Genomic DNA, 24,535 nt, shown 5'->3' on the forward strand with positions numbered 1-24,535 from the left:
ACTGCTTTTCCAAGTCCTTTGCTGTCTCTGACAGAATTACAATATCATCGGCGAACCTCAAAGTTTTTATTTCTTCTCCATGGATTTTAAAACCTACTCTGAACTTTTCTTTTGTTTCCTTTACTGCTTGCTCAATATACAGATTGAACAACATCTGGGAGAGGCTACAACCCTGTCTCACTCCCTTCCCAACCACTGCTTCCCTTTCATGTCCCTCGACTCTTATAACTGCCATCTGCTTTCTGTACAAATTGTAAATAGCCTTTCACTCCCTGTATTTTACCCCTGCCACCTTCAGAATTTGATAGAGAGTATTCCAGTCAACATTGTCAAAAGCTTTCTCTAAGTCTACAAATGCTAGAAACGTAGGTTTGCCTTTCCTTAATCTTTCTTCTAAGATAAGACGTAGGGTCAGTATTGCCTCACGTGTTCCAACATTTCTATGGTATCCAAAATGATCTTCCCCGAGGTCGGCTTCTACCAGTTTTTCCATTTGTCTGTAAAGAATTCGCATTAGTATTTTGCAGCTGTGACTTATTAAACTGATAGTTCAGTAATTTTCACATCTGTCAACACCTGCTTTCTTTGGGATTGGAATTATTATATTCTTCTTGAAGTCTGAGGGTATTTCGCCTGTCTCATACATCTTGCTCACCAGATGGTAGAGTTTTGTCAGGATTGGCTCTCCCAAGGCTGTCAGTAGTTCTAATGGAATGTTGTCTACTCTGGAATGTCGTCTACTACTGGAAGAAGGAATAGGCGATACATTCCCAGATGTTATTCTCTCAGTAACATTTCCTTCTATATTTTTCCAAAATGTTCCTCCAAACTAATTACATTTATAATATAAGAGGTAGCTATTTTCGCTTTGAAATTCCTTTCTGCATTATCTACCTGGGAATTAACACCTGTAATTTGCGATTGAATGATTGGCATTAATTCATTATGCTTATCTACACTCTCTTTCAAAGTATTCATTCCCTGTCTTACATCATTATATTTGATATTGTACACACCTGTAGAAGGCTGAGTGGTTCTAGAATTTACACAGAAATTATTGAATCGCTACACAACCGCTGTGTTGCATTCTGCGTGGGCATGACTACCAACAAGCTGTCTGTCCACATGAATGACCATAGACAAATAATGGCCAAGAAACAGCTGAACCACCCTATAGCTGAGCATGCCCCTCAATACAATATTCTTCATTTCAGTGACTGTTTCACAGCCTCTGACATATGGATCCTTCCTACCAAATCTAGCTTTTCTGAATTCCAGAGATAGGAACTCTCCTTGGAATATATCCAACGTTCCTCTAGCCCTCCTGGCCTCAATTATTGTTAGTCATTGTCCTTACTCATCTAGCTCCTTCCCTGTTCCCATTCCAGCACTACATAGTCATCTCTTCCACCATCACACCCTCAGCCTTTTTACTTCCCTCCTTTACCATTACCCCCCCCCCCCCCCCCCCCCCTCCAATCTTTGACTAACCTCCTACCTCCTGTCTGCACCTAGCTGCCCTACCCTCTCTCCACCTCATCGCCACTCCCACAATCAGCACCTACCCTGCCATTTGCCCCCCTCCCCGCCCCAGCCCCCTCCTTACTCCGACCGCCTGGTTAAGACTCCCGTCATGCACTGCTGCTCACAGTCTGGCCTCAGCAGCAAAAGACTGTAGATGTGTATGTGTGTGTGTGTGTGTGTGTGTGTGTGTGTGTGTGTTATATTTTTGATGAAAGCCTTGTTGGACAAAAACTCACTTTCTGGCATTCATTTCAATGTGCCTATCTGTGACTCAGGCTATATGGTGAGTAACAACTACCCTTTACTGTATTTACTGTATTTAAGACAGTGTTGTCACAATTACACTAATAAAAATTATCGGAGAAACGTTCAAGAACAGAGAATGGTTCACCAATACAAACATTGCTCAGCTGACATATGCTAATGTGTAGCCATATTTTCCTGTTTTATGGAAGAACTGTCAGTTGAGTGAGTCTATGGATACTGCTGTATGCAGGAATAGTCTCCCTATAATCAAGTTAAAACTAGAATATCTCATAATTGATAGATGTTAAGATAGGGGAATAGGTAAACTCCTGCCACTGATAATGGGAAGATGGTCCTATGAAAGAGACAGAGAATTCAGGTAGTTGGAGCAATTTTCACAGAGGATGTATCATGCTCGATAGAGATGAATCCTAGGATCCTTACTGAAGTAGTAGTTATTAACTTACATCACATAGGCTGTCAAGAAAGTTTAGACTCCAGATATACAGAAGACATCTGAGGGAATAGGATACAGTTGTAGGTAAACAACTAGAATTCTCTCAGATACAGATTTATTAGCACTTCGCTTCTTCACAGATACAAGTCCGGAGTCTAACTGCCGTTAGCAGCCAACATCCTCCCAAAACCCTCTCCTCAAAGATAGCACACTTATACACTGAACAAATATCAATATTTATGGCGCTATATGCCACTTCTTATGCCACTTACCACCCCCCTCCCCCCCCACCGCGTAGTATGGAATATGTCCCTGTGAATTGGGGGGGGGGGGGGGCGGGGGGTGCTTTGACCAGATCGTGAATTAAATCGACGCGCTCATGAATATGGTTAATGAGGCAGGCGAAGCATGCGTCATCATCCAACACACAGACATTGAATGTTTGCTGAACCAGGTTAAACCAGAACTCCGGGTTTGAAGTCTCACAGATTCGGAACTGCGGTCACTGCGGAGGTGCACCTATTTCTTTGGACGGAAGTAGAGCATGCAGAAGATAGCGAGTTCGAAATATTGGCATCCCGTAATGCGGAAATCGTGAAATTCACTTGACGCCGGGGGGGAGGGGGAGGGGATCATAGTCAAAATGTGCATTCTCATTGGCGTGGTAGCTCGGACAGAAGTCACAAGTACTTAAGTACGCCGGCAAATGTCTGTCATGCACACTGTATTCACACGACCGTGAGTGGTGGGGCTGGTTGTAGATGTCCGGGTAATTACTGTCCAGCACTGAATTGTTGACTTGATTAGAAGCAACACAAGGATCCCACACATGTCCACTAGGATGCACACTCAGTGTGATATTTGCTGTTTGGTGAGAATTGAGAACCTGTTGACTAGCCAGCGTGGAAGGATACACACGTGGAGGGAACTGATTCGAGTTTGAATTTACTACTGGATTTTCCAAAGTAGCAAAACTTCGCTCAACGCCACGAGCTGTATTGAATTGTGCATTCGACACAGGAGTAGGAATGTTCTGAACAACACTCCGTGGAGAACACATGAAAAGGTCCAGGTTAACAAAGCCAGAGTCCGCGACCATTGGTGGTTGGAAGAAACTGGTGGCACTCGATGAATTCCGCTGCATGTTCGGGCTGAAAGATTCCGAAGAGTCTTGCGGCATGTCCACTACGATGGTAGGAGTGCTGGAGAGATGTTGCTGAAATCCGGGTGGCAGTGAGTGCTGAAAGGGCATTGTCTGAAGCTGAACAATGGCCCTCGCGATCGCGAAGAAACCCGACATGGTAGGCGCATAAATAACCTTCGGGCGGTAACTCGGACACGTATTGCACAAAAAACGGTGTCACCAGTGAGGGAATAGGATATAGTTGTAGGTAAACAACTAGAATTCTCTCAGATACAGATGTATTAGCACTTCGCTTCTACACAGATACAAGTCCGGAGGCTAACTGCAGTTAGCGGCCAACATCCTCCCAAAGCCCTCTCCTCAAAGATAGCACACTTATACACTGAACAAATATCGATATTTATGGCGCTCTACGCCCCACATCTTATCATTGATATAGTGTGGATGTGTGACAGAGAACTTGTGCATAGGAATTTAGTAATCTTGTTTTTTCTTAAAGCGTCTTTTGCAAGATCCAGACTTTGAAAAAGTCTACTCACTAAGCGGCAGCAGGAGAACACCCCTGTAAAAAGTATTATTTATGTAAACTTTCGGATCCATTGGCTTCTTCTTCTGGCAGAAGGGTTGAAGGGGAAGGAAGAGGGGTCAAGGAAAATGACTGGTGCAGTTTAGGGAATGGTGCAGAGTTTGGAAAAGTCGCCCAGAATCCCAGGTCAGAGGAGACTTACCAGATGTGATGGGAAGGAAAGACTGATTGTTGGAGACGACACTGAACAAGATTTGAAAATGTTAAAGAGCTTAAAGGAGGAAGACAGGTAGTATGTAAGTCAGAGATTACTGCTAAAACATCATGCATGAGTTAATAAGAAGAAAGGAAAAGTGTATTGTGTGTGATAGAGGTGGGAGGGGGACAGCGAAGAATAGAATTTCAGAAAAAGAAAGATGGTTCAAATGGCTATGAGCACTATGGGACTTAACATCTCAGGTCATCAGTCCCCTAGAACATCACACACATCCATGCCCGAGGCAGGATTCGAACCTGCGACCGTAGCGGTCACGCGGTTCCAGACTGAAGCGCCTAGAATCGCTCGGCCACCACGGCCGGCAAAAAGAAAGATGTAGAAAACTAAAACAAGGTGAAGAAAGGAAACTTTACTGTGAAGAAATGCTGAGACTGAAGAAATTAACATAAATTATGGCCAGGTCTCACCTGTGGAGTTCTGCCAAACAGTGTCTGGGGGAAAAATTCAGACGGCAGCTGCGATGAAACAGGCATAGTGATCACAACTGCTGTGTTGTTGTGCATGCTCTTGAGTGTTACCACTATACACCGTCTGCCTATGTCCATTCATTCTAACTGATAATTTGGTGGTAGTCATGGTGATGTAAAAGATCGAACAGTGCTTATATAACATTTGGTATATGACATGTCATTTTACAGGTGGCTCTCCATTTGATAGTATATGTTTTGCATCACAGGGCTGGTACAGATGGTGGTAGGTGCATACTTCAAGTCTTGCAGTGGGGATGGTCACAGGGGTGGGAGCCATAGGGTAGGTAAATAAGTGCAGAAGTGGTATAGAGTCTGACAATGATATTGCAGAGATTGGGAGGATGAAAAAAACTGTTCTAGGTGTGGTGGGAAGTCAATTGGACAGAATGAAACTCATTTTAGGGCATGATTTTAGGAAGTCATGGTCTTGTCAGAGTAGGTGAGTAACACATTCAAGATCGGGGTAATACTAAGGACAGGTATTGTACTCATACATTGTTTTTAGGAGGGATCAGCATGTAACTCTACATACTGTAGTAGACAAAATTAATTTTTAAGTTTTTCTCTCTATTTGGTTAAGATGTGCAGAGTTAGAATATTACTAGTGTGCAAATTATAAAGCATGCTGTTGAACATCTGAAACATACAGACTCACGCATGCTTGAATACAACACAGAACTCACGTGTGACATTCTTAGTAAGTTGTGCATAATTAATTCTACTAAGAAATTTGTTAATGAAGTAGAAGCCAACTCCCAGTCTCAAAATGTGCTTTATTAGAGACTACATTTTGTACTGTTGCTGATAACTTATTAAAATATATTGTGCTTTTTGGTCCAGACAGAGGTTCAAAACCTGGATCCTTATATTCTGTTGATTGGTCTGCTTAAAATTTTCAGTTTTATGTACCTCTTGTTCTAGGGTGAAATGGATGAACATAAAGTAGAAATAATTGTGATAAATCCTAAATCAATTACAATTGGGCAGCTATATGGTCAGTTTGACCCAGTTTCCCATGAGTGGTCTGATGGTGTATTGGCTGTTAGCTACAGACAATTTGCAATTTCTCCTAACTTGAACAGGTATGAAAATAATGAATGTAATCTGTTAAATGCATGATGAATTAACTACTTTAGCGATGTAAGCTTTGAGAGAAATAAGACACACCAATATAATACATTTTCATTGCTTAATGTAAAATATTTGAAACTTACATAAAATAAAGGAAAGACAACTACTCATCCAAAGCTGACTGATGTATGGCACATAGAAAAACTCAGCAGAATACAACATTTAACTAGCTTATGAGCTCTTGTCTTTTTTCTAGCAAAATCACACACATTCATATTCAGATATACAAACATATGACAGTTAGACTGACTGTTTATTAGCAGTTATTGAGGGCAGTTGCCTGGCTAAATGGAGATGGGGAAGAGGTAGGGAAAGATGCATGAGGCAAGGAGGAAGGTCGTTCAATGGTTGAGTCAGCAGTTGAACAAAAAGCCTAGAGCGGTTCAGAGTCAGAGGCTAGAGCATGTATGTGGTAGGGCTAGGGAAGCGGTGGGGAGTGTAGAGGAAAGGGAGGGGAGGAAAGGAGACAAGCATGGAGATGAAGAAAGAGATTTTTTTTGGGGGGGGGGGGGGGGGGGGGGAAGAGAAATGGAGAAGAGTGAAATATGGGGGATGGAGTGTTAATACATATTTTGTAGGTATTTTGTATGTGTAGTTATATCAGTTTAGGCCTTGAACAGTTGTATTTCTAGTGCTCCTATTTTTTCCATTTTATTTACAAACTATTAGTGCCATATAAAATTGATACATAGCATATTCAACTTTTGTTAAAGGTATACGTTTATCTTCATTTATATCTGTGCCACTGCAACAGTGTTAATCATTGATGTTGTTATACATGCATGACTGTTAAGTCATCAATTTTTGGTTTGTTCTACATATCTCTTATTTAACTTTAAGCTGACTAAATGGCCATTAGCTACCAAAGGGCAAACAAATAAATAGAGAGAATATGGCTGCATTGGGTAGTGGGGGGATGAAGTCATTTGTGCCATGGTGCACAACAAATTTTGAACTTGAAAGTCAAGTCTGTGTCCGCCACAGTTTGGAAGTGGCCACTAATGTGAGTAAACACTTGGTTACTTGTCATGCATACATAAAATGCTACACTGTAATTGCAGCATAGTTGATGTATATCTTGGCAGTATTCACATTTGAGCCTGCCTTTTATAGGATAGGAAATGCCTGTGACTGGACTGCTGTGAGAGATGGTGGGTGGGTTTATGGGGCCATGTATTGCAATCTGGGTCGGTCACAACATAATATGTGAATGCAAAAACTGAAGTACCAATTTTTAGTATTAATTGTACAGGGAGGCCAATGATCTTTATATAATTTGGAAAATACTTTGCCTTAGATATGCACAAAGAAAAAATGATGCATATGTGTGTAGCCATTAAGAGTGGTAAAAGGATGTAGAAGCTTTCAGATTCATAACAATGATGTTACATTCTGTACCATACATTAAAATCTCTGGTACCTGAACATTGAAAACTGAAGAGCTACCAAGATCTACCCAGTGCAGTGATCAGGTGCTATGGTAGAAATGGCACACGAAAGTAACAACATTTTGTGAAATTGTGTTCTAGGGGCTTCCATGTTTACATGCTTCATTTGCAGTAATACACGCATACCGGGCAGCTACAATGCAACAACTGCTAGGTCGATGATGATGTCAGCAGTGAAAATCAACATATCATAGTTATGAAGTCTGTAAATAACATTGTATATTGGCGTCGTTATTTCACTTACTTTACTATAAGAGTAACTGTGTGGTCATTTCTGCCATTATGAGAAAATCTTAAGTAAGTTTCTAATTTTTAATTTCTTCATTTTGAATAACTACAACTTCTGACTTCCACTTTTGTATGGAAACTACATTTTTTTAGGGTATGCCTAGAAGGAGAATGCCAAGGGGTTCGAGTGAAAGACACAAAGCTAGGCAGACACAACTTTGACATAGAGAAAGTAACCAAAATGTGGACATTCATAATGATAATGCATCTGTTTTATTCAATGATCATAATATTAATACCAGAGCATTGAAAAATGAAGTACTTTATTTTAAAGTTAATTGTACAATGAGGCCAATGAAACTTATATAATTTGGAAGGAACCTTTGTCGTAGATGTGTACAAAAGAAAAAAATCATGTATATACTTAGTCATGAGGAGAGAAATCTCTCTCTCTCTCTCTCGCTCTCTCTCTCTCTCTCACTCACACACACACACACACACACACACACACACACACACACACACACACACGAGAAAAGTTTTCCTATGATATTGGTACCAACTTTTACCATGCGTAACAGTCAGGTGCTATGGTAGAAACCACACATGAAAGTTAACGATGTTTTGTGAAGTTGCATTCTAAGTATGTTTATGTTTAAATGCTCAGACAGTTCATTTGCAGTAACGCACGTGTACCAGACAGCTACAATGCCGCAACTGCTACGTCGTTGATGTTGGCAACAATGGAAAACAAAACGTAGTAACAAAGCTGTCTAGAGTACAACAAACATTGCTTATTAGCATTGTTTTTTCACTTCTTTGATCTAAGAGTAAACAGAACTATTTTCATTTGCTGCTATCACCAAAAAATTTAGTGTGTTCCTAATTTTCAGTATCTTCATTTTGAGTAGCCGCAACATCCATTATTAAAAGGAAACTATACTTTTTTTAGGCTTTTCCTCGAAGGAGAATGTAAACAGGTCAGACTGAAAGGCAAAGAGCTAGAGAGAGACAATTTTTGTGTAGAGAAAGTAATTGGGATAATGCAGATGCTGATATGATAATTCTATTGTTGTATTGAAGGATGCATTTAAATGTGCACTGAACTTAAATTCAAATAATTTTGAGAACTGCGATTGCAGTTTGATGAATTTATAGTGCAGATTTTGTAATGCAAATCATTTTGTGTGTGAAGTGACTTTAGGTGATACAAAGCCACTCACGTTGTGTTGTCATAAGGAAAAAGTTAATATGCCGCCATTAACACAAAATTTATTTTTCAATGCAGTGTATCAAAGACTCCCTTCAAATGATTAAACAATTAAAGAGAAATCAAAGATTATTTCTAGAATACGCATAGCTACAATGCAGCATTTGCCATCGATCAGTTCTGCAGCAAAAATTTTGGACACTTGAAGATACATGACATTTGCTATCACAGATGAGGTCCACTGAAGCAGTTGGTCAAATTTGGACCACAGACGATACTATTAATAATTTCTGCACCAACATATTGTTCCTGAAGCCTTCTTTTATTTTTATTGTTACATACTTGTGGGAGTAATTCAGCACCATTTGTTTGTTATACAAAAATATTTATAATAAATATAAAACATAATGGAAACTTATGTGACATGATCTTGATAAGGGAAAAAGAGGTAACAGAAAATGACATGTAAACCCACCTAGTTCTTCTGGCATTTTAAAGATTTAGAAAAACATGAAATGAATTCCTTTTCTTTCTTATTGTAGACTACTTAATGTCATTTAATATTTTGAAGGTGATAACAAATCATTTATGTGGTAGTGAGAACAACACATCACTCATTTTGTAGTGACGAGTAGTAGTCTTTGGTTTCAGGGGAGCAGGAATGCGTGGAATCACTAGAAGTAAAACAACCTCCACTGCCCACAACTTAACCTAATTCTTGCACAGAAAGAAGCAAACTAAGTAGCCATGTAAAATATTTAACCATTTCTCTTCTGAATTAAAGACGGCAGCAGATAATTAAAGTTTTCAAAAGAAACTGAAATCATCTGTGCTTGACAACTCCATGTACTCGAAAGATCGCTGTGATTATGTATGATTTATTAAATTTTGTTGTAGGTTATGACTGAAAAAATCCAGTTACACAAATGGCCAACATGCAGCCAGGTTTTCACAGTGAAACTGATTATTTTTTGTAAAGCTGCAGCCATATTCATGAATATGAACCACAGAACATTAAAAAAATCTAGACTAAGCATTGTATTTGAAATAAGCCAACAGTGGAAAGCCCAGGATAGAGCAACAACAGTATTATAAAAAGGACAGTGTGCTACTCACCATATAGAGGAGAGGTTGAGTAGCAGACGACAAAAGGACCGCTACACATTTCAAGCTTTCAGCCAAAGAGCCTTCAACTAAAATATAAAACACACACACATTCACACTAGCACAACATACACAGACATGACCACAGTCCCTGTCCTCTGTGGCTGGTGTGCAAGAGCATGAGATGGAGTTTTGGGTGGAGAGAGATAAGGAGAGAAGTAGAGAGGGTAAAAAGACTACATAGCAGGTGCATTGGCAGAATAAAAGGCTGTGTACTGCTAGCCTTTTCCCCTTCTCTATATCTCTCATTTTCTGGTTCCGTCCCCACACCTCCCCTCCTCTCCCCCCACCCCCCCAAAAAAGTAAAGAAACAAAAAATAAAAAATCCGTCCAGTTACACCTAGCAACCCTGCCCTGCCTCCACCACACCACTGCATGCTTCCTCAAGCACCACTACTGCATCTTGCCCCCCCCCCCCCCGCCCCTCCCATCCCTCCCCTCCCCTGCCTGACCCATACCTACTCCTTACTCCTACCATCCTACCACACAAACCGAGCGAGGTGGCCCAATGGTTAGCACACTGGACTCGCATTCGGGAGGACGAGGGTTCAATCCCGCGTCCAGCCATCCTGATTTAGGTTTTCCGTGATTTCCCTAAATCGCTCCAGGCAAATGCCAGGGTGGTTCCTTTGAACGGGCACGGCCGACTTCCTTCCCCATCCTTCCCTAATCCGATGAGACCGATGACGTCGCTGTTTGGTCTCTTCCCCTAAGCAACCCCAACCAACCCAACCTACCACACAAGACAAATTGCTGTTCTCATCGGGCATAATTGCAGTCTGTGTCCGGCCAAAGCAGTTTGAAACAGAGGTCGTGCATGTGTGTGAATTGGGCTTGTATGAATGTGTGTGTGTAATATTTATTTTTTATTTATATATTTTTTATTTGTTCTATTTATTTATTTATTTGGAGGAAGCAGTTTTGGCAGAAAGCTCAAATGGCTTTTGAATAGGGTGTACAATCAATTACCTTTCAGCTATCTAATTTCGAAACTGTTATTTTATTTGGATACCAGTTTTGGTAGGTATCTGTAGATTTCCGCTTGCTACAGTGATCACTTCAACCATCATCTGCTGACTCAGTTGATCGCTGAAGTGATCACTGTAGTAAGCAGAAGTCTACAGATACCAGTATTTGAATGCTGACCCCTATTTTGACTGGAACTGAGGCTGGAATCCTCCTACACATTGGTCAGGGATCTGAAGGTGGTGTAGTAAATCATAGAAACTAGTAGCCAAATAAAATAATAGTTTGGAAATTACAAGGCTGAAAGGTGTTTGATTTGACATCCTGTAGCAAACAGCCGAGTCCCACAAAACACTAAATGTCTTCTGTTGTGGCTGTCTGCAACTCAATGTTTCCTCTATGTAGTGAGTATTGCTGTCCTTTTCATAATATTTGAACTAATTAAATATATAATTTCAGCATTTGTTCTCTCTCTCTCTCTCTCTCTCTCTCTCTCTCACTCTCTCTCTCTCTCTCTCTCTCTCTCTCTCTCTCTCTCTCTCTCTCTTGCTGTCTTGCACATGCTTCATTGAAGAATTCTTGTGTAATCTGTGTGTAAAGAAAAAAGAACATGATGCATGGTCATTATTACTCTGCTATTATAAATCTATAAAATATAACTGATTTTTTGTTTGCAACTATATGTTCTGAACCAGATGTGTACTTGTTTCAGAAAATGGCTGATATTTGATGGACCAGTGGATGCTGTCTGGATTGAGAATATGAATACTGTTCTAGACGATAACAAAAAATTATGTCTGATGTCAGGAGAAATTATTCAGTTAGCTCCTACTACAAACTTGATCTTCGAACCTATGGACCTTGAAGTAGCTTCACCAGCCACAGTAATTCACCTAATTCCCTCAGATAATACTATTTTATGAGTTATCAGTTTTGTGTTAATTTTGTAGTTATTAATATTTTGAACGTATTTGAGAGATTAGACCAATACACAGTTACTAACTACTAAAACACTACCAACTGAAGCATGCAAACACACACACACACACACACACACACACACACACACACACACACACACACAAACACTGTTTGAATAGTTTTTGTTCATGAACAGCTTTATTTCACTTATTAGGTGGTGTAATATTCTTATTTATTTGAAAAAAGTTTTATTTCCATCAACAGTCCCAGTATAAAACCTGCATTACAATTTCTGGTTTTGGTCGTGAATAGTTCCTGAGATCTGCAGAAAGAAATTTTAATGCAAATTGTGACAGAGTACAATATTTTTTGAGTTTACTGATATGTATCAGTTTGCTGCATCTTTTCTTAAGATATGAGCCATATCAAAAGTGTAATATTAATTATCTCTGCCTTGAGATATATTCTGCAAGTGACAGGTTTTGTTGTGATGGAGATAGTTTGCTATATTGAAGATCTCCCAACATCTTTTCAGAAATGTTCACATGGTTCATCTCCCTAATCTTGTACACATGACATGAATAAATGATCTCCATTCCTACAGATCTTTCAGTGATGTGGCAATTCAAGATGTACTTCATTCCTTGATTAGTTATCTTGAAATTTCGTCTCAGTATACCTAAGTACCTTGAAATACATTATCTTTGATGTCCTTAGTGCATACATTAATTTTTTTTTCTGTCATTCAGAGAATCAGTTATATTATTGCACATTTATATTCTGCACGTTGATGGAAATAATTTTTTATCAAGTAAACTGTAGTATCTACAGTTCTTTATTGACAACAACAACACACAAGTGCAGTGAGCTGAGCACTGGGATACCACAACCATGAGAGGAAACTCACTGAAGAATAAAAGCCCAGATAAAGTCTTATCATATGATATATTGTCCTATAATGACATGTAAATGTCCAGCTCTGTGAGATGAACCTTCACGTACTGTGGCTGATGTACAAGAGAGCAAAACTGTGTTATTGACGTGCTACCAGGAACACTTGTCTGGTGATGATGCTGCCATGGAGTGAAGAAGGTGCACTCATATTGCCTTGTCATTGGTGGTGCCAAATACAAATGATGTGGTCATAGTGGCAGCATATGCAGGTGTGCCACCACATAAACCTCTTTCCATTACTGACTTTCACAGCTTTTATACCCTTCCCTCCTCTCACCTCCCTATCTTTTCACAGAACCAGTTTAAGTCACAAACAATCAATGCCAAGTGTGAGTGTACATTTGTACTGAAATATTGTGCAGACAGGAATGCCTGGAGTGCAACACAAAGGATGCAGACACACATCAGGTTGCAGCACAGGGCAGAGCAGATGAAGCAGCATCTGGGGCTGATAAACAGGGAGGATTTGTGCCGGGCTGCAGCCATTCAGTGGGATGGTCCTATAGGTGCTGATAAACAAAGGCAAGACTGAGACTGCTGATGAATCTGTGAAGCACTTCTTAAACTGAGTCTCAAATGGGCGCACCATGAGCCTTGCCTCCCCTTTTGACTGCAGGTGAAATGGAGTGGAGGTAAGGAGGGTAATACCATTGTCAGTGCAGGAATCTGAAACAATGCCAAAGTACACTGTTGGCCATTATCAGAGACAGCCCTTGGGTCATGAAAACCTGGGTGGGAGCACATACAGTAGTTTCTGACTTTGTGGAGCACATCTGCATGACATATGCCAGTTGGACAGTGCATCAAATACTGTCAACCACATGGAATTATAGGAAGGGCCCACAAATTGATGTGGGCATGGTCCCATGGCTGACAGGGTGTAGGCCATGGAGTGTAGGTGTCATGGTGCCACCTGCTGCACAATGCCATGTTTGTACTCATGAAGGACCATTTCTGTTTCCAAATCAGTGCCGAGCTAGTAGATAAATTGCCATGTGAGGACCTTCATGTATGTCATGCCCCAGTGGCCGTGATGTAGGAGAAAATTATATGAGCTTGCAGGACCAGAGGGACAGTGATTCAGAGATTGTCAAGATCAGTCCTAAGGTGGAACATGCCATCGGTGACTGCAGCCAGTGATGGAGGAGGAAATAGTTGTGGAGTGAACCTGACATCTAGGCCAGCCAAATGCTGAGGCCAGCCATCACACACAAACTGAACCACCTGACAGAGTGCAGGATTCTGAGTCATTGCAAGGGCTATGAAATGGGCCATTAGTGGACATCTTTCAACTGCTTGCTGCAAACAGTTATTGACACGAAAAAATATAACCTTAGCTTTGTCAAGGCTGAGTTAGGCCCCATGGACAAGTGCAACAACACATCCACCTTGCATGCTGTGGTGTCGATCTGTTAGTGATAAATGCTCAGAAACAAATCTCAATTCTGGAGTTGCGCAGTCCTGTCAGGAAGGTGTGAATGAGGGCCAAGAAGTACTACAAGTAGCTAATTGTCAGTGATGAGATGGAATTTGTTGCCATGAAGGAAGATGTGAACTTCTGGACTGTGTACGCACTGGCCAGAGCATTGATCTCTATTTGAAAATAATTGTGTTGTGCACAAGAGCACAGATGCATGGCAATGACTTGAGCAGCAACTTCATGTGGTTGAACACTCTGTTGCAATCTGCCAGCCAAATGAAAGAAGCACCTTTTTTACACAAATTATTGAGTGGATAAATGATGTTTGCCATGCTGGGGAGAGATTTGGAATAATAACTGACTTCACCACAAAACCCTCAAGTTTCTTCAGGTTCCATAGTGGAGATAGCTTGGCAATCCCTGTCACATGCTGTTCCATAGGTTATATGCCGTCCTTCAAAGAAGGTGACCCCAGATATTTGATTTCCATCTGAAGAAATTTTGACTTTTGCAAATTGTGTTTAATGCCTACTGCTTGCAGTTATGTGAGTGGGATATGAAAGTTAGCAAGATGAACCTGCCATGAGGGATCAGTGACAGTGCTGTCAGCAAGAAAATATGCACAACATGGTACATCTCCCGTTACCTGTTCCAAAAATCTCTTAAAAAGGCAGGTCATGCATGAAGCCGAAAGGCGGTCACATATATAAATATAAGAAGAATGGTGTGTTAATGTCAATAACCGCCTTAGAGGTAGAATTGAGATGAATCTGCAGGTACACCTTTATGAAGCCAATTTTCAAAAAACGACATCATGTCATTGTCCACCAACGTTGTGAGGATTTCGTCAGTGCATGGATTTGGGTAGCAATTGACTATCAATTCGGCATTAATAGTGGACTTAAAATCCCAGCACCATGTAGGCTTATGAAGAACCACCAGAAGTGTAGTCCTCTGGCTAGAAGGAACTGATTCAAAGGTGCCCAGGTCTTGCAACCTGTCCAGTTCATCATTGAGAGCTGGTCACAGAGCAAAAGGTATTGGCTGAGCGTTATAGAATTGGGTATAGCTACAGGTTTAAGGATAACGTGAGCCTTATAGTCCTTCATGGTACCCAGTTCAAGTGAAAACTGAGACCTGAACTTGTGGCAGAGCTTGTCCAATGCCTGGAATGGAATCCACTTGGAATGCTGAATGCGAAATCCAAAAGCTGTTAATGTGTCAAGACCAATTTCTGATTCACTCTGTCAATTGCCAAATATGTGATTGCTCTTGCACAAGCTGATATGCAGTTTCAGTGAACTGCCCATGAACAGGAATGGGCTGCTATCCATAATGACCACATGATGATCTGTTGAGCTAAGAGTGGGGCAACACAAGTGATGATAGGTTTCAATATTTAGTAGGGATACAGAGGCACTGGTATCGACCTGGAAACAGAACAGCTGTAACTGAATGTGCAGTCTAATACAGATCTTGCTGGGAATACCAAGATTCTGACCATGCTTGGGCATAACAGTATGGACTTCTGTAAACTCCATGCCCTGACCAAGAACTGGTTCCATGAACAGCTACAGTAGAGAGCTGATGCCTGCCCTTATTTACGATATACCACGCACTGTATCTATGGAGTGGGCAGTGACTGTGGGTGTGGCACAAAAACAATCACATCACAAGGGTTACCAGCATCAGTAGACAGCACTGTCCAACTGCAACCAGCATGAACCCGATGAACATGATGGTGTCATTGAACATGTCGTTGAATGACATTTTTACACTGGAAAAGCACACACCAGTGCAACATCCAAGACATCTTCATAGTGTTCCTTCACAGCCTGAGATACCTCAAACATTTGGGAGTGATAGCAAAACCCTCCTCCACTCTCAAATCTTCTTAGCACAAAGCCTCACTACTACTACCTTCTAGTCTGGAGCAGAATGGACCATGATATAATGTATCAAAGTATCTGCATAGGACTACTGATGGAAATTTCCTACTTGAACTGTGGAGGTTGGCTACCTATGCACGTCAGGACTGGTCTCTTCTTTTTTTTTTAAAAAAAAAAACCACTGGTAAAACTCCATATGGGAAGCAATGATATGGGTTTGCTTTTCATAATATGCTCTGAGCAACTTACTCAGTTCAGAAAAGACAACACTGCTGGGTCCTTCAATGGAACAAGTTTTTGAAGTGAATGAAATGTTTTGGACCTAGCCCAAGATGAAAAGAAAGCATGTTGCAAAGAAAAGTCTTCTACCAGAAATTGGGCAAAACATTGCCCGTTATGTATGGGTTCCAACCTTCCTTTGCTTTATGAAATGGTGGAAAAGATGCGGGAGTGCACAGGTATGTCGAGGAAAGATTGGGAGGGCCCTCTGCACTGTGCAAATTCGAAACCAACTGACGGACAAATTCTAACTACTGCTGCTGTTGTTCAAATTGCCATTGCTGCTGAATAAGCTGCTACTGCTGTTGCTGTAACTGAACCAACACTGAATCCATTGTATCTGTGGAAGATGTGGAAACTAAACAACCTCATCAGTGAAAACTAGAATACAAGTGCAAGTAGTGTCTGATCACAAATAATGACACGTAAATGTCCAAATCTGTGTGTTGATCCTTCACCAAGCATGACTCATGCACAAGCGAGTGAGGCCACGCTGCCAAGAACAGTCGTCCAGTGGTGGTGCTGCCCTCAAGTGAAGCAGGCACCTTCTTGTGATGGCACCAGATACTAACATTGCAGTCATGGCTACAGCATATGTGGGCATGCTGTTGCATAAATAACTTTAAATCATTAACTCTCACAGTAATTATAGCCTCCTCTCTTATGTTCCCACAGAACTAGTTTAAGTTATGAATAATGATGCCATGTATGAGTGTAAAATTCCACTAAAGTAGTATTTCATATTAGTTTTGACTGATTTCAAGAGCAAATGATCTAATGTGTCTTCATTTATTCTTGTAGAAAAACTGTTACTTTCAGTTCACAGCACTTTGGAATAATTGGCACTTCTCTCATCAACTGAGTAAAAACTATGCCTGACCATTTTTTCAATTATATAAGTTTCTGCAAAAAAAGGAAGCATGCACCTTAATCCATCACCTCAGCAATATTTGGCCATTCTTAACCAAATCTGAACAATCTGGATAGTTTTGTTCTACATAAAGGCTTTAAGTCACTTAGGTAGCCTCACATTGTCAGTAAAATACTAGGAAGCAATTTAAATCAGAAGTATTATAAATGTTGTATTTGTGGCTTGCAGGAATGAAGAAACAAAGCATCCAAAATTTGTAGGAGTATGGCCAATATATACACAAAGTGGAGAAATGTGTGAGGATGCTGAGCAAAAAATCCAGCAAATGTTATGTTTATGGGTACATAGAACTTGTTGAATATGAGAGTTGTTTGAAAGGTTCTCAGAATCACCATGAGAGGTCAGCACTAGTGCAATGAGCAGTTCACATGATATTCATCGGACTGTTTCCTGTAAACACGTGCCACATCAGTATTCTTGGAAGAGAGCTGTGGCAGTAATGTGGCTCTGTTGTTGTCCCCACATAGTGATTTGCAAAAATGGAAAAAATTGAGATTTGAACAGTGATTAAGTACTTCGTAAAGAAAGGTATGAGAGCAAAGAACATCCATGTCGATTACCAGAATACAATGGGGGACTTGGCTCCTTCACATCCAATTGTTGCCAGGTGGACAAATGAATTTAAATTTAGTCAGGAGAGCTTAGATGATGATCCGTGCAATTGTCGACCAAGATGTGTCACTACTCCATAAATCACTGCAAAAGTGCACAAAATGTTCATGGACGATTGCCATTGAAAGTGCGTGAAATTGCTCACGCTTGCCAGATGTCATCTGAAAGGGTATATTACATTTTAACTGAAGAATTAGAAATGAAAAAATTATCTGCAAGATGGGTGCTGCGATTCTTGACGTTGGATCAAAAATACATGAGAATGGACATATCGGAACCAAGTTTGGCCTGTTTTATGAGAAATGAACAAGATTTTTTGCACCAGTTTGTGGCCACAAATGAAACTTGGGTGCAATACTATACCCCAGAGACAAATCAACAGTCAAAGCAGTGGAAACATGCTGATTCTCCACCACCAAAGAAAGCAAAGACAAGTCCTTCGGCAGGAAAGGTCATGTCATCAGTGTTCTGGGATGCAAAGGGCATTCTATTTGTAGATTATCTCCCCACTGGGCAAAAAATTGCTGGAGAATACTATGCTAACTCCCTGGACAAATTGCAACAGAAGGCATGTGAAAAAAGCCAGGAAGAAAGTCATCTTCCATCGAGACAATATGCACCTGCACACATGTGCTATTGCCATGGCAAAATTACATGAACTAAGGTATGAATTGTTGCCACACCCACCATATTCACCTGTGAGACTTCCATCTCTTCCCAAAACTTTAAATTTTTCTTGGTGGGCAAAGATTGACTTCAAAGAGAGAATTGATAGCCAAAGTTGATAACTATTTTGCTGACCTGGAGGAAACTCATTTTCGAGATGGGGGTCAAGACACTGAAACATTGTTGAACCAAGTGCATTAATCTACAAGGAGACTAGACTGAAAAATAAAAAAAAGTTTCAGTGATGTAAGTACTTTTTTTCTATTCTGTTCCAAGATCTTTTCAAACCACACTCGTATAATAACAGTGCTATGTGCATCTTCTTCTTTCTCCATTTTTCTCCATTTTTTTGCTTTCCAATAATCATGTGTTGTCATAGGTGAATACAATTGAAACAAGCAACTGTTTAACTATTGATCCAGAAGATAAGGTATTTGTAACTGATGTAATTTTCAAGTCAACTCAATGTTTTGTTGTATGACGACTGGGAAAAATTGGTGCAAAAATTGGAAGCCCAAGTAATATTTGCATTTTCTTTCATTTATGTGCTGATTGGTACATATTTTTATGTTATTCTTGAATTCAGTCTACTTCTCTTATGCAAGTTATGTACAGATACGTATCACTGATTATCATTTCACTTGAGTGCTTTGTACATTAAAGCCAAATGTATCAGAAATTTGTTTTAATGATTTATTTAGTCCTTACATAGGATATGTTACATTTTTATTTAATGTCTGTTTGGACATATTGTGGACCACATTTGAGATTTTTGTGGGAATAATACTTCTGCAGCCACACTTTTTTTGACTTATGCTTTTCAGTTTCCTGCCTTTTACACTCTCAAACTCTCTTTAGGTTGTAATTTTCTAGGCTTTCTCTGTCAGTCAGTCTAGGTCCTCTTCTATTTAACAGGCTTCTTGAACTGTTTGTGTGTGTCTATTACTCTGTTATTATTCTGTGCTCGTTCCTGCCCATCATGTCTTGTATGGTTAACTCCTAGTTTCTCTAATTCTTCTGTAACTTCTTTCATCAATACTGTGGTGGTCTTGCAATTCTTAGAACCAACTGGGCAGTCTACTTTACCTTATTCTACATTTTAGCAGCAAACTTCAACTATCTTTTCCTCATATCATTTATCGTTCATACAGCATTAGACTTCACATTTTCTGTCTAATGTTACCTTAATTTGGAGGGAGAGATGAAAGAAATCAGTGAAACAAAAGGGAAACAATTTCCACTGCTCATACATGCCCCTGTTGTAGTGAGCAAGTGGCATTGGTTTTTTATGACTTACTTTCCTCTTTCAGTCAATCCCTTTGGATACAAGTTAAGAAATACAAAAACTTGGCGTAACTTTGGTGTAAATAAAATGTTTCTGACAAGAGCTTTTTTACTATTGTACCTACATATATATTTTTCCACTTCTATTCTATGGATAATATCCTCTAATTTTTAGTTAATTGTGTCATTATGTATATTTTTCAGGTTTCACGCTGTGGAATGATTTATATGGAACCTGTTACTCTTGGATGGCAGCCCTTACTTATGTCTTGGATGAATACACTTCCATCAGGTCTACCTGAGCTACATCGTGCAGTTGTAGCAGCACTTTTCAATCGTTTCTGCCCACCGTTGCTTTACTTTGTTAGAAAAGGTGGATACAGGGTAAGAAGTTTCAGTTTTAAATATTTTGAATATAGATTTCACAATGTAATTCTATTCAGAACTGTGGAGAATGAAAAGAAATTATTGAGATGAAGAGAGAGAGAAAAGTCAATGGGACATAAGGAAACAGTTTACACTAATCATTCATGTCCCTGTTGTAGTGATAGATGCTGATGGAGTATAATGTATCTTGCTCTTTCAGTTGATCCATTCATTTGAAGATGAATTTTTGATTGTGTTGTATCAACAATGTAGGAAAAAATAGATTGCTACTTACCGTAAAGAGAGAGAGAGAGAGAGACTCTGGCTTCAGCTGCCAGAGACTGTGGTCATGTGTGCATTTACATGAGTGTGTTTGTATTTATGTCGTCTATTTTGATGAAGACTGCGCTAGCTGATAGCTCGCTTTCCGCCGGTCTTTTTTTTTGTGCCTATCAGCGACTCAGCATCTCCGCTTTTCATAGTACTGCTACATTCCATCCTGGATATTACAATGTTTGATGCAGTGTGACTACTATTGAACTATGTGAAATAAAATCATCATATCTTCTGAACAGTTTGCCTTATCTTCTGAACGGTTTGCATTAGGATGTTCAAACTGGACTGTTGGGGGGCATGATGAGAATTAGTACACTTTGGTTTAGCGACAGGCCTGCTTTCATTTGGATGGGTTCGTCAGTAAGCAAAACTGGTGCATTTGGGGGGACTAAGAATCTGCATTTCGCAATTGAAAACTCTCTTCACGCTCAACAGGTGACTACGTGGCGTGCAGTGTCCAGTCACAGAATAATTAGTGCGATATTTCTCGGTTTCATGGTGACTACCAAATGGTATGTGAAGATTTTGGAAGATGATTGCATCCCTATTATCCAAAGTGACTCTGATTTCAACAAGATGTGTTTCATGCAAGGCAGATCTCCACCCCATCAGAGCAGGAGAGTGTTTGATGTCCTGGAGGAGCAATTTTGGGACTGCATTCTGGCTCTGGGGTACCCAGAGACCACTAGCATGGGACTTGATTGACTGCCATATTCTCCAGATCTGAACACATGCTGACACCTTTTTGTGGGGCTGTATTAAAGACAAGGTGTACAACAATAAATCCAACAGCCATTCAGGAGGTCATCAACAGCAACAATGTTCTGACACTTCAGCGGGTCATGCAGAATTTTGCTATTTATGTGCGCCACATCATCACCAATGTGGTAGGCATATTGAACATGTCATGACCTAAATCCAAATATCTGTAGTATTGTTTACATGTTGAACAAAGTGTGTGCATGCTGTAGTTTGTAACTAATATACCTTTTTTTTCACATAGTTCAATAATTGTCCTTTTTATGTATGTTTATAACTTTATAAATCACGTCATTGTAGTGCCATCAAAACTGATGTCTTACTGTCATGCTGGTTAAGGTTGCCATAAAAGAGGATACAAAATCACACTAATTAAGTTGTCATCCCATGGTTATATGACATACACTGATGTCTTCTATTAATAAGTATGGTGAGCCATATCCACCCTCTTAAAGTTGCTGCAGAGGAGTATCCCCACCCCATCATTTCCCAGTATCGCATCAGACCTGAACAACTTAAACACATCCTTTGCTAGAGCTTTGACTACCTTTCAACATTCCCTGTAATGAGGAGCATCCTATAAACAATCCCTCTCACCTTCCCAGAAAGATATTCTGACCCCCTCACCCAACATGTGTAATATTCTGGTCCATCCTTATGCCACATCTGCTTCCAACGACTTGCAAATTGGCCACATCTCTTTGGAAGAGAAATGTGTAAGTCCTGTCATATGCTCTTACCCAACACATCCTATTCCAGTATTACCAAAGCAGAAGTACTTATGTTACATACTTGCTCTGTTATAACGTGTGCGCACAGTTTTTTGTGTGGTTATGACCAGCAATCGACTGAGCATCCAGGTATGTCCACAGTCAAACTGTGATAAAATGCGGAGTTGGTAACCCAGTATCAGAACAATGCTGCTGAGCACAACATACTTGACTTTCGGGCCCTCATTTCCCTGGTACCAGTTTATATATAATATGCATCTAGTCACATTTTTGAATGTGATATGAATTCACATACTATTAAATACTTTTCAACCCACTGGAGACTTGGAGTGTTTAGGAAACAAAACCACATTGAAACTTATGCCTAAACTCGCAATATTTCTGCCAGGGTGATGACCACAGTGTCTGGCTACATGTGATCTACAAAATAATGTTCCTGTAACACCAGCAGTGATTCATAAATCATATCAAATTAAAAGCTAGATGACTTACATATTATACCTATGTAATCCACTAATTTGAATCACAGTTGCAGTTAACCATCCTTAATGGATTTGTCAGTTATTGGGTTGGTGTGCAAGTTTGTAGAATTTTTGCCTAAGTGTAATAAACACAACAGATCACATAACAGAGACTTTAGTCATCAGTAGTATTTACAACAGCCTGCCAACACTGGGGTAACTTTTTGGTTCCATGACCACAGAAATCACATGGCTTTTGGTGAAGAACTTCTTGAGCCATGTTTGGAGCAAATTTTCATCTGGAAAGGAGGTTGATTGAAGGTTATTCAATAGTGAGCAGAAAAAGTGTTAATCTGAGGTCACAACATCAGGTGAATGAGGTGAGTGTGGAATGACGGCCCAACCCAACTCCTGTATAGGTTGTTTTTTGTTTTTTTTTTGGTCGGTCTGGAACAATGCAGGCAGATGTTATCATGAAGTAGCATCACTTCACACAGTTTTTTGTTTCATTGTTTATGGAGTGCATCTGCAAGACATCTCAGTTGTTGCCAATAAATGTTGACAGTGATGGTTATGCCTGGGAGAAGCAATTTGTAGTACATCACACTATTCCTGGTCCACCAGATACATAACATTATCTTTTGTAGATGGGCACAGGTCTTTGTACATGGAGTTGCTGCTTTGTTTGGGCTCAACAATTCCTTTGTTTTCCTTATGTTAGTATAAAGACACCATTTCCCATCATTAGTAATGACACATGATTGGAATGGTCACTGTTGTTCATGACTAATTCACGCCAAAAAAGCAAAGAGTCACATTTGGCCAGCCGCAAATTTTTGAGATTTTGGGTTAGAGCATGCGGTACCCATACATTCAATTTTTGAATATTCCCTGTTGCATGCAAATGTCACACATTGGTGGAATGATCACAGTTCATCACATTTCCCAGTTCCCTAGTACACCATTAGGGTAATGTGTTAAAATGATCTTCATCAATCTCCAAAGGTCTTTCTGAACATGGAGAGGCAATAATGTCAAAACAATTCTCCTGAAAATGAGAAAGACTATTTCTTGCCATTCTCCGTCCAATGGTGTTATCCCCATACATGATGAAAATGTTTGCAGCTTGCTCCACTGCTATCACCCCTCTGTTGATCTCAAACAGAAGAATATGTTGGAAATGTTCTGATTTCTTATCTTAGCACTGTATTTTCTAGTGTCCAGAGCTCCACTCACTATCCCCAAATGACAAAATGACAAGACCTAATCTCAAATAGCAACAGTGAACTAAAAACATGCAAAACAAAAATGCTGTGAACTTATCCACCAGCCTAATACATTTTTGCCTTACTTCATATTTATCAAGCCACTTTGATATCTTGCCAGATGTCACCATCCTGCTGCGATATTACAATACAAAATTCCACACAAATTTGCCATTCCTTTCCTTCTTCCATTTCTTCAGTTGCCCAATTAAGGAATTTGGAGGTAACCCTTCCAAATCTAGGTCAATGACCGTGGCACATCTCATATTCTCTTGTATTTGAAGTTGGTTGGATTTAGCTCATTTGGTCCTAGTTAGTATAAAATGTATGGCTTGCAACAAAAGTAAATAACTGCCAAACACTCTCTGACAACATACTATGGAACAAACTGCCTGCTCCAGAACATGGAAGCCTAACAGAGGTGCGTGACTTGTTGGCAACACAGACCTACATGTTGGTATTGCAAGTTCAAAGTCCACTTGCACATACTCAACCTGTTACTTACCAGAGAGTGTTGTTGTTCATACACTGTGCCCAAACAGGTGAACTCCAGTGCCACATTACTCCAACACAGTGAGGTTGGTACACCAGAAAATGAGGAGCAAACAAATCTGGTAAAATCTTAATGTATTATTGATCCCCAGTGTCATACAATTTGAGAGGTGTGCATTCAATACTGCAATGACACAAAGTTATGAATGCATTTATCAGAATTAATGAAGCACAGGTGATGACTGTTACTTCCTGTCATCGTGACACTCTCATCACAAATGAGTCAGTCACATATTCTCCAAGATACAAAACGATCTAAATCTACTATTGCAACCAAGAGGGCATCAGATCAGAACAATGATGCTGTAAACTACTAGA

At 40.0% G+C, this 24,535-nt stretch overlaps 1 protein-coding gene across 1 annotated transcript in view; it reads left to right on the forward strand.

The window, feature by feature from the left end:
• The window catches only part of LOC124596265 (dynein axonemal heavy chain 7), a 1,038,560-nt gene that overhangs the window by 461,899 nt on the left and 552,126 nt on the right, over nucleotides 1–24,535 (forward strand). The window contains 3 exon segments of the mRNA XM_047135340.1: nucleotides 5,566–5,726; nucleotides 11,504–11,675; nucleotides 19,952–20,131. Coding sequence (XP_046991296.1) covers nucleotides 5,566–5,726; nucleotides 11,504–11,675; nucleotides 19,952–20,131 — 513 coding nt within the window.

Source organism: Schistocerca americana, chromosome 2, assembly GCF_021461395.2.
Source record: "Schistocerca americana isolate TAMUIC-IGC-003095 chromosome 2, iqSchAmer2.1, whole genome shotgun sequence".
Lineage (NCBI taxonomy): Eukaryota > Metazoa > Arthropoda > Insecta > Orthoptera > Acrididae > Schistocerca > Schistocerca americana.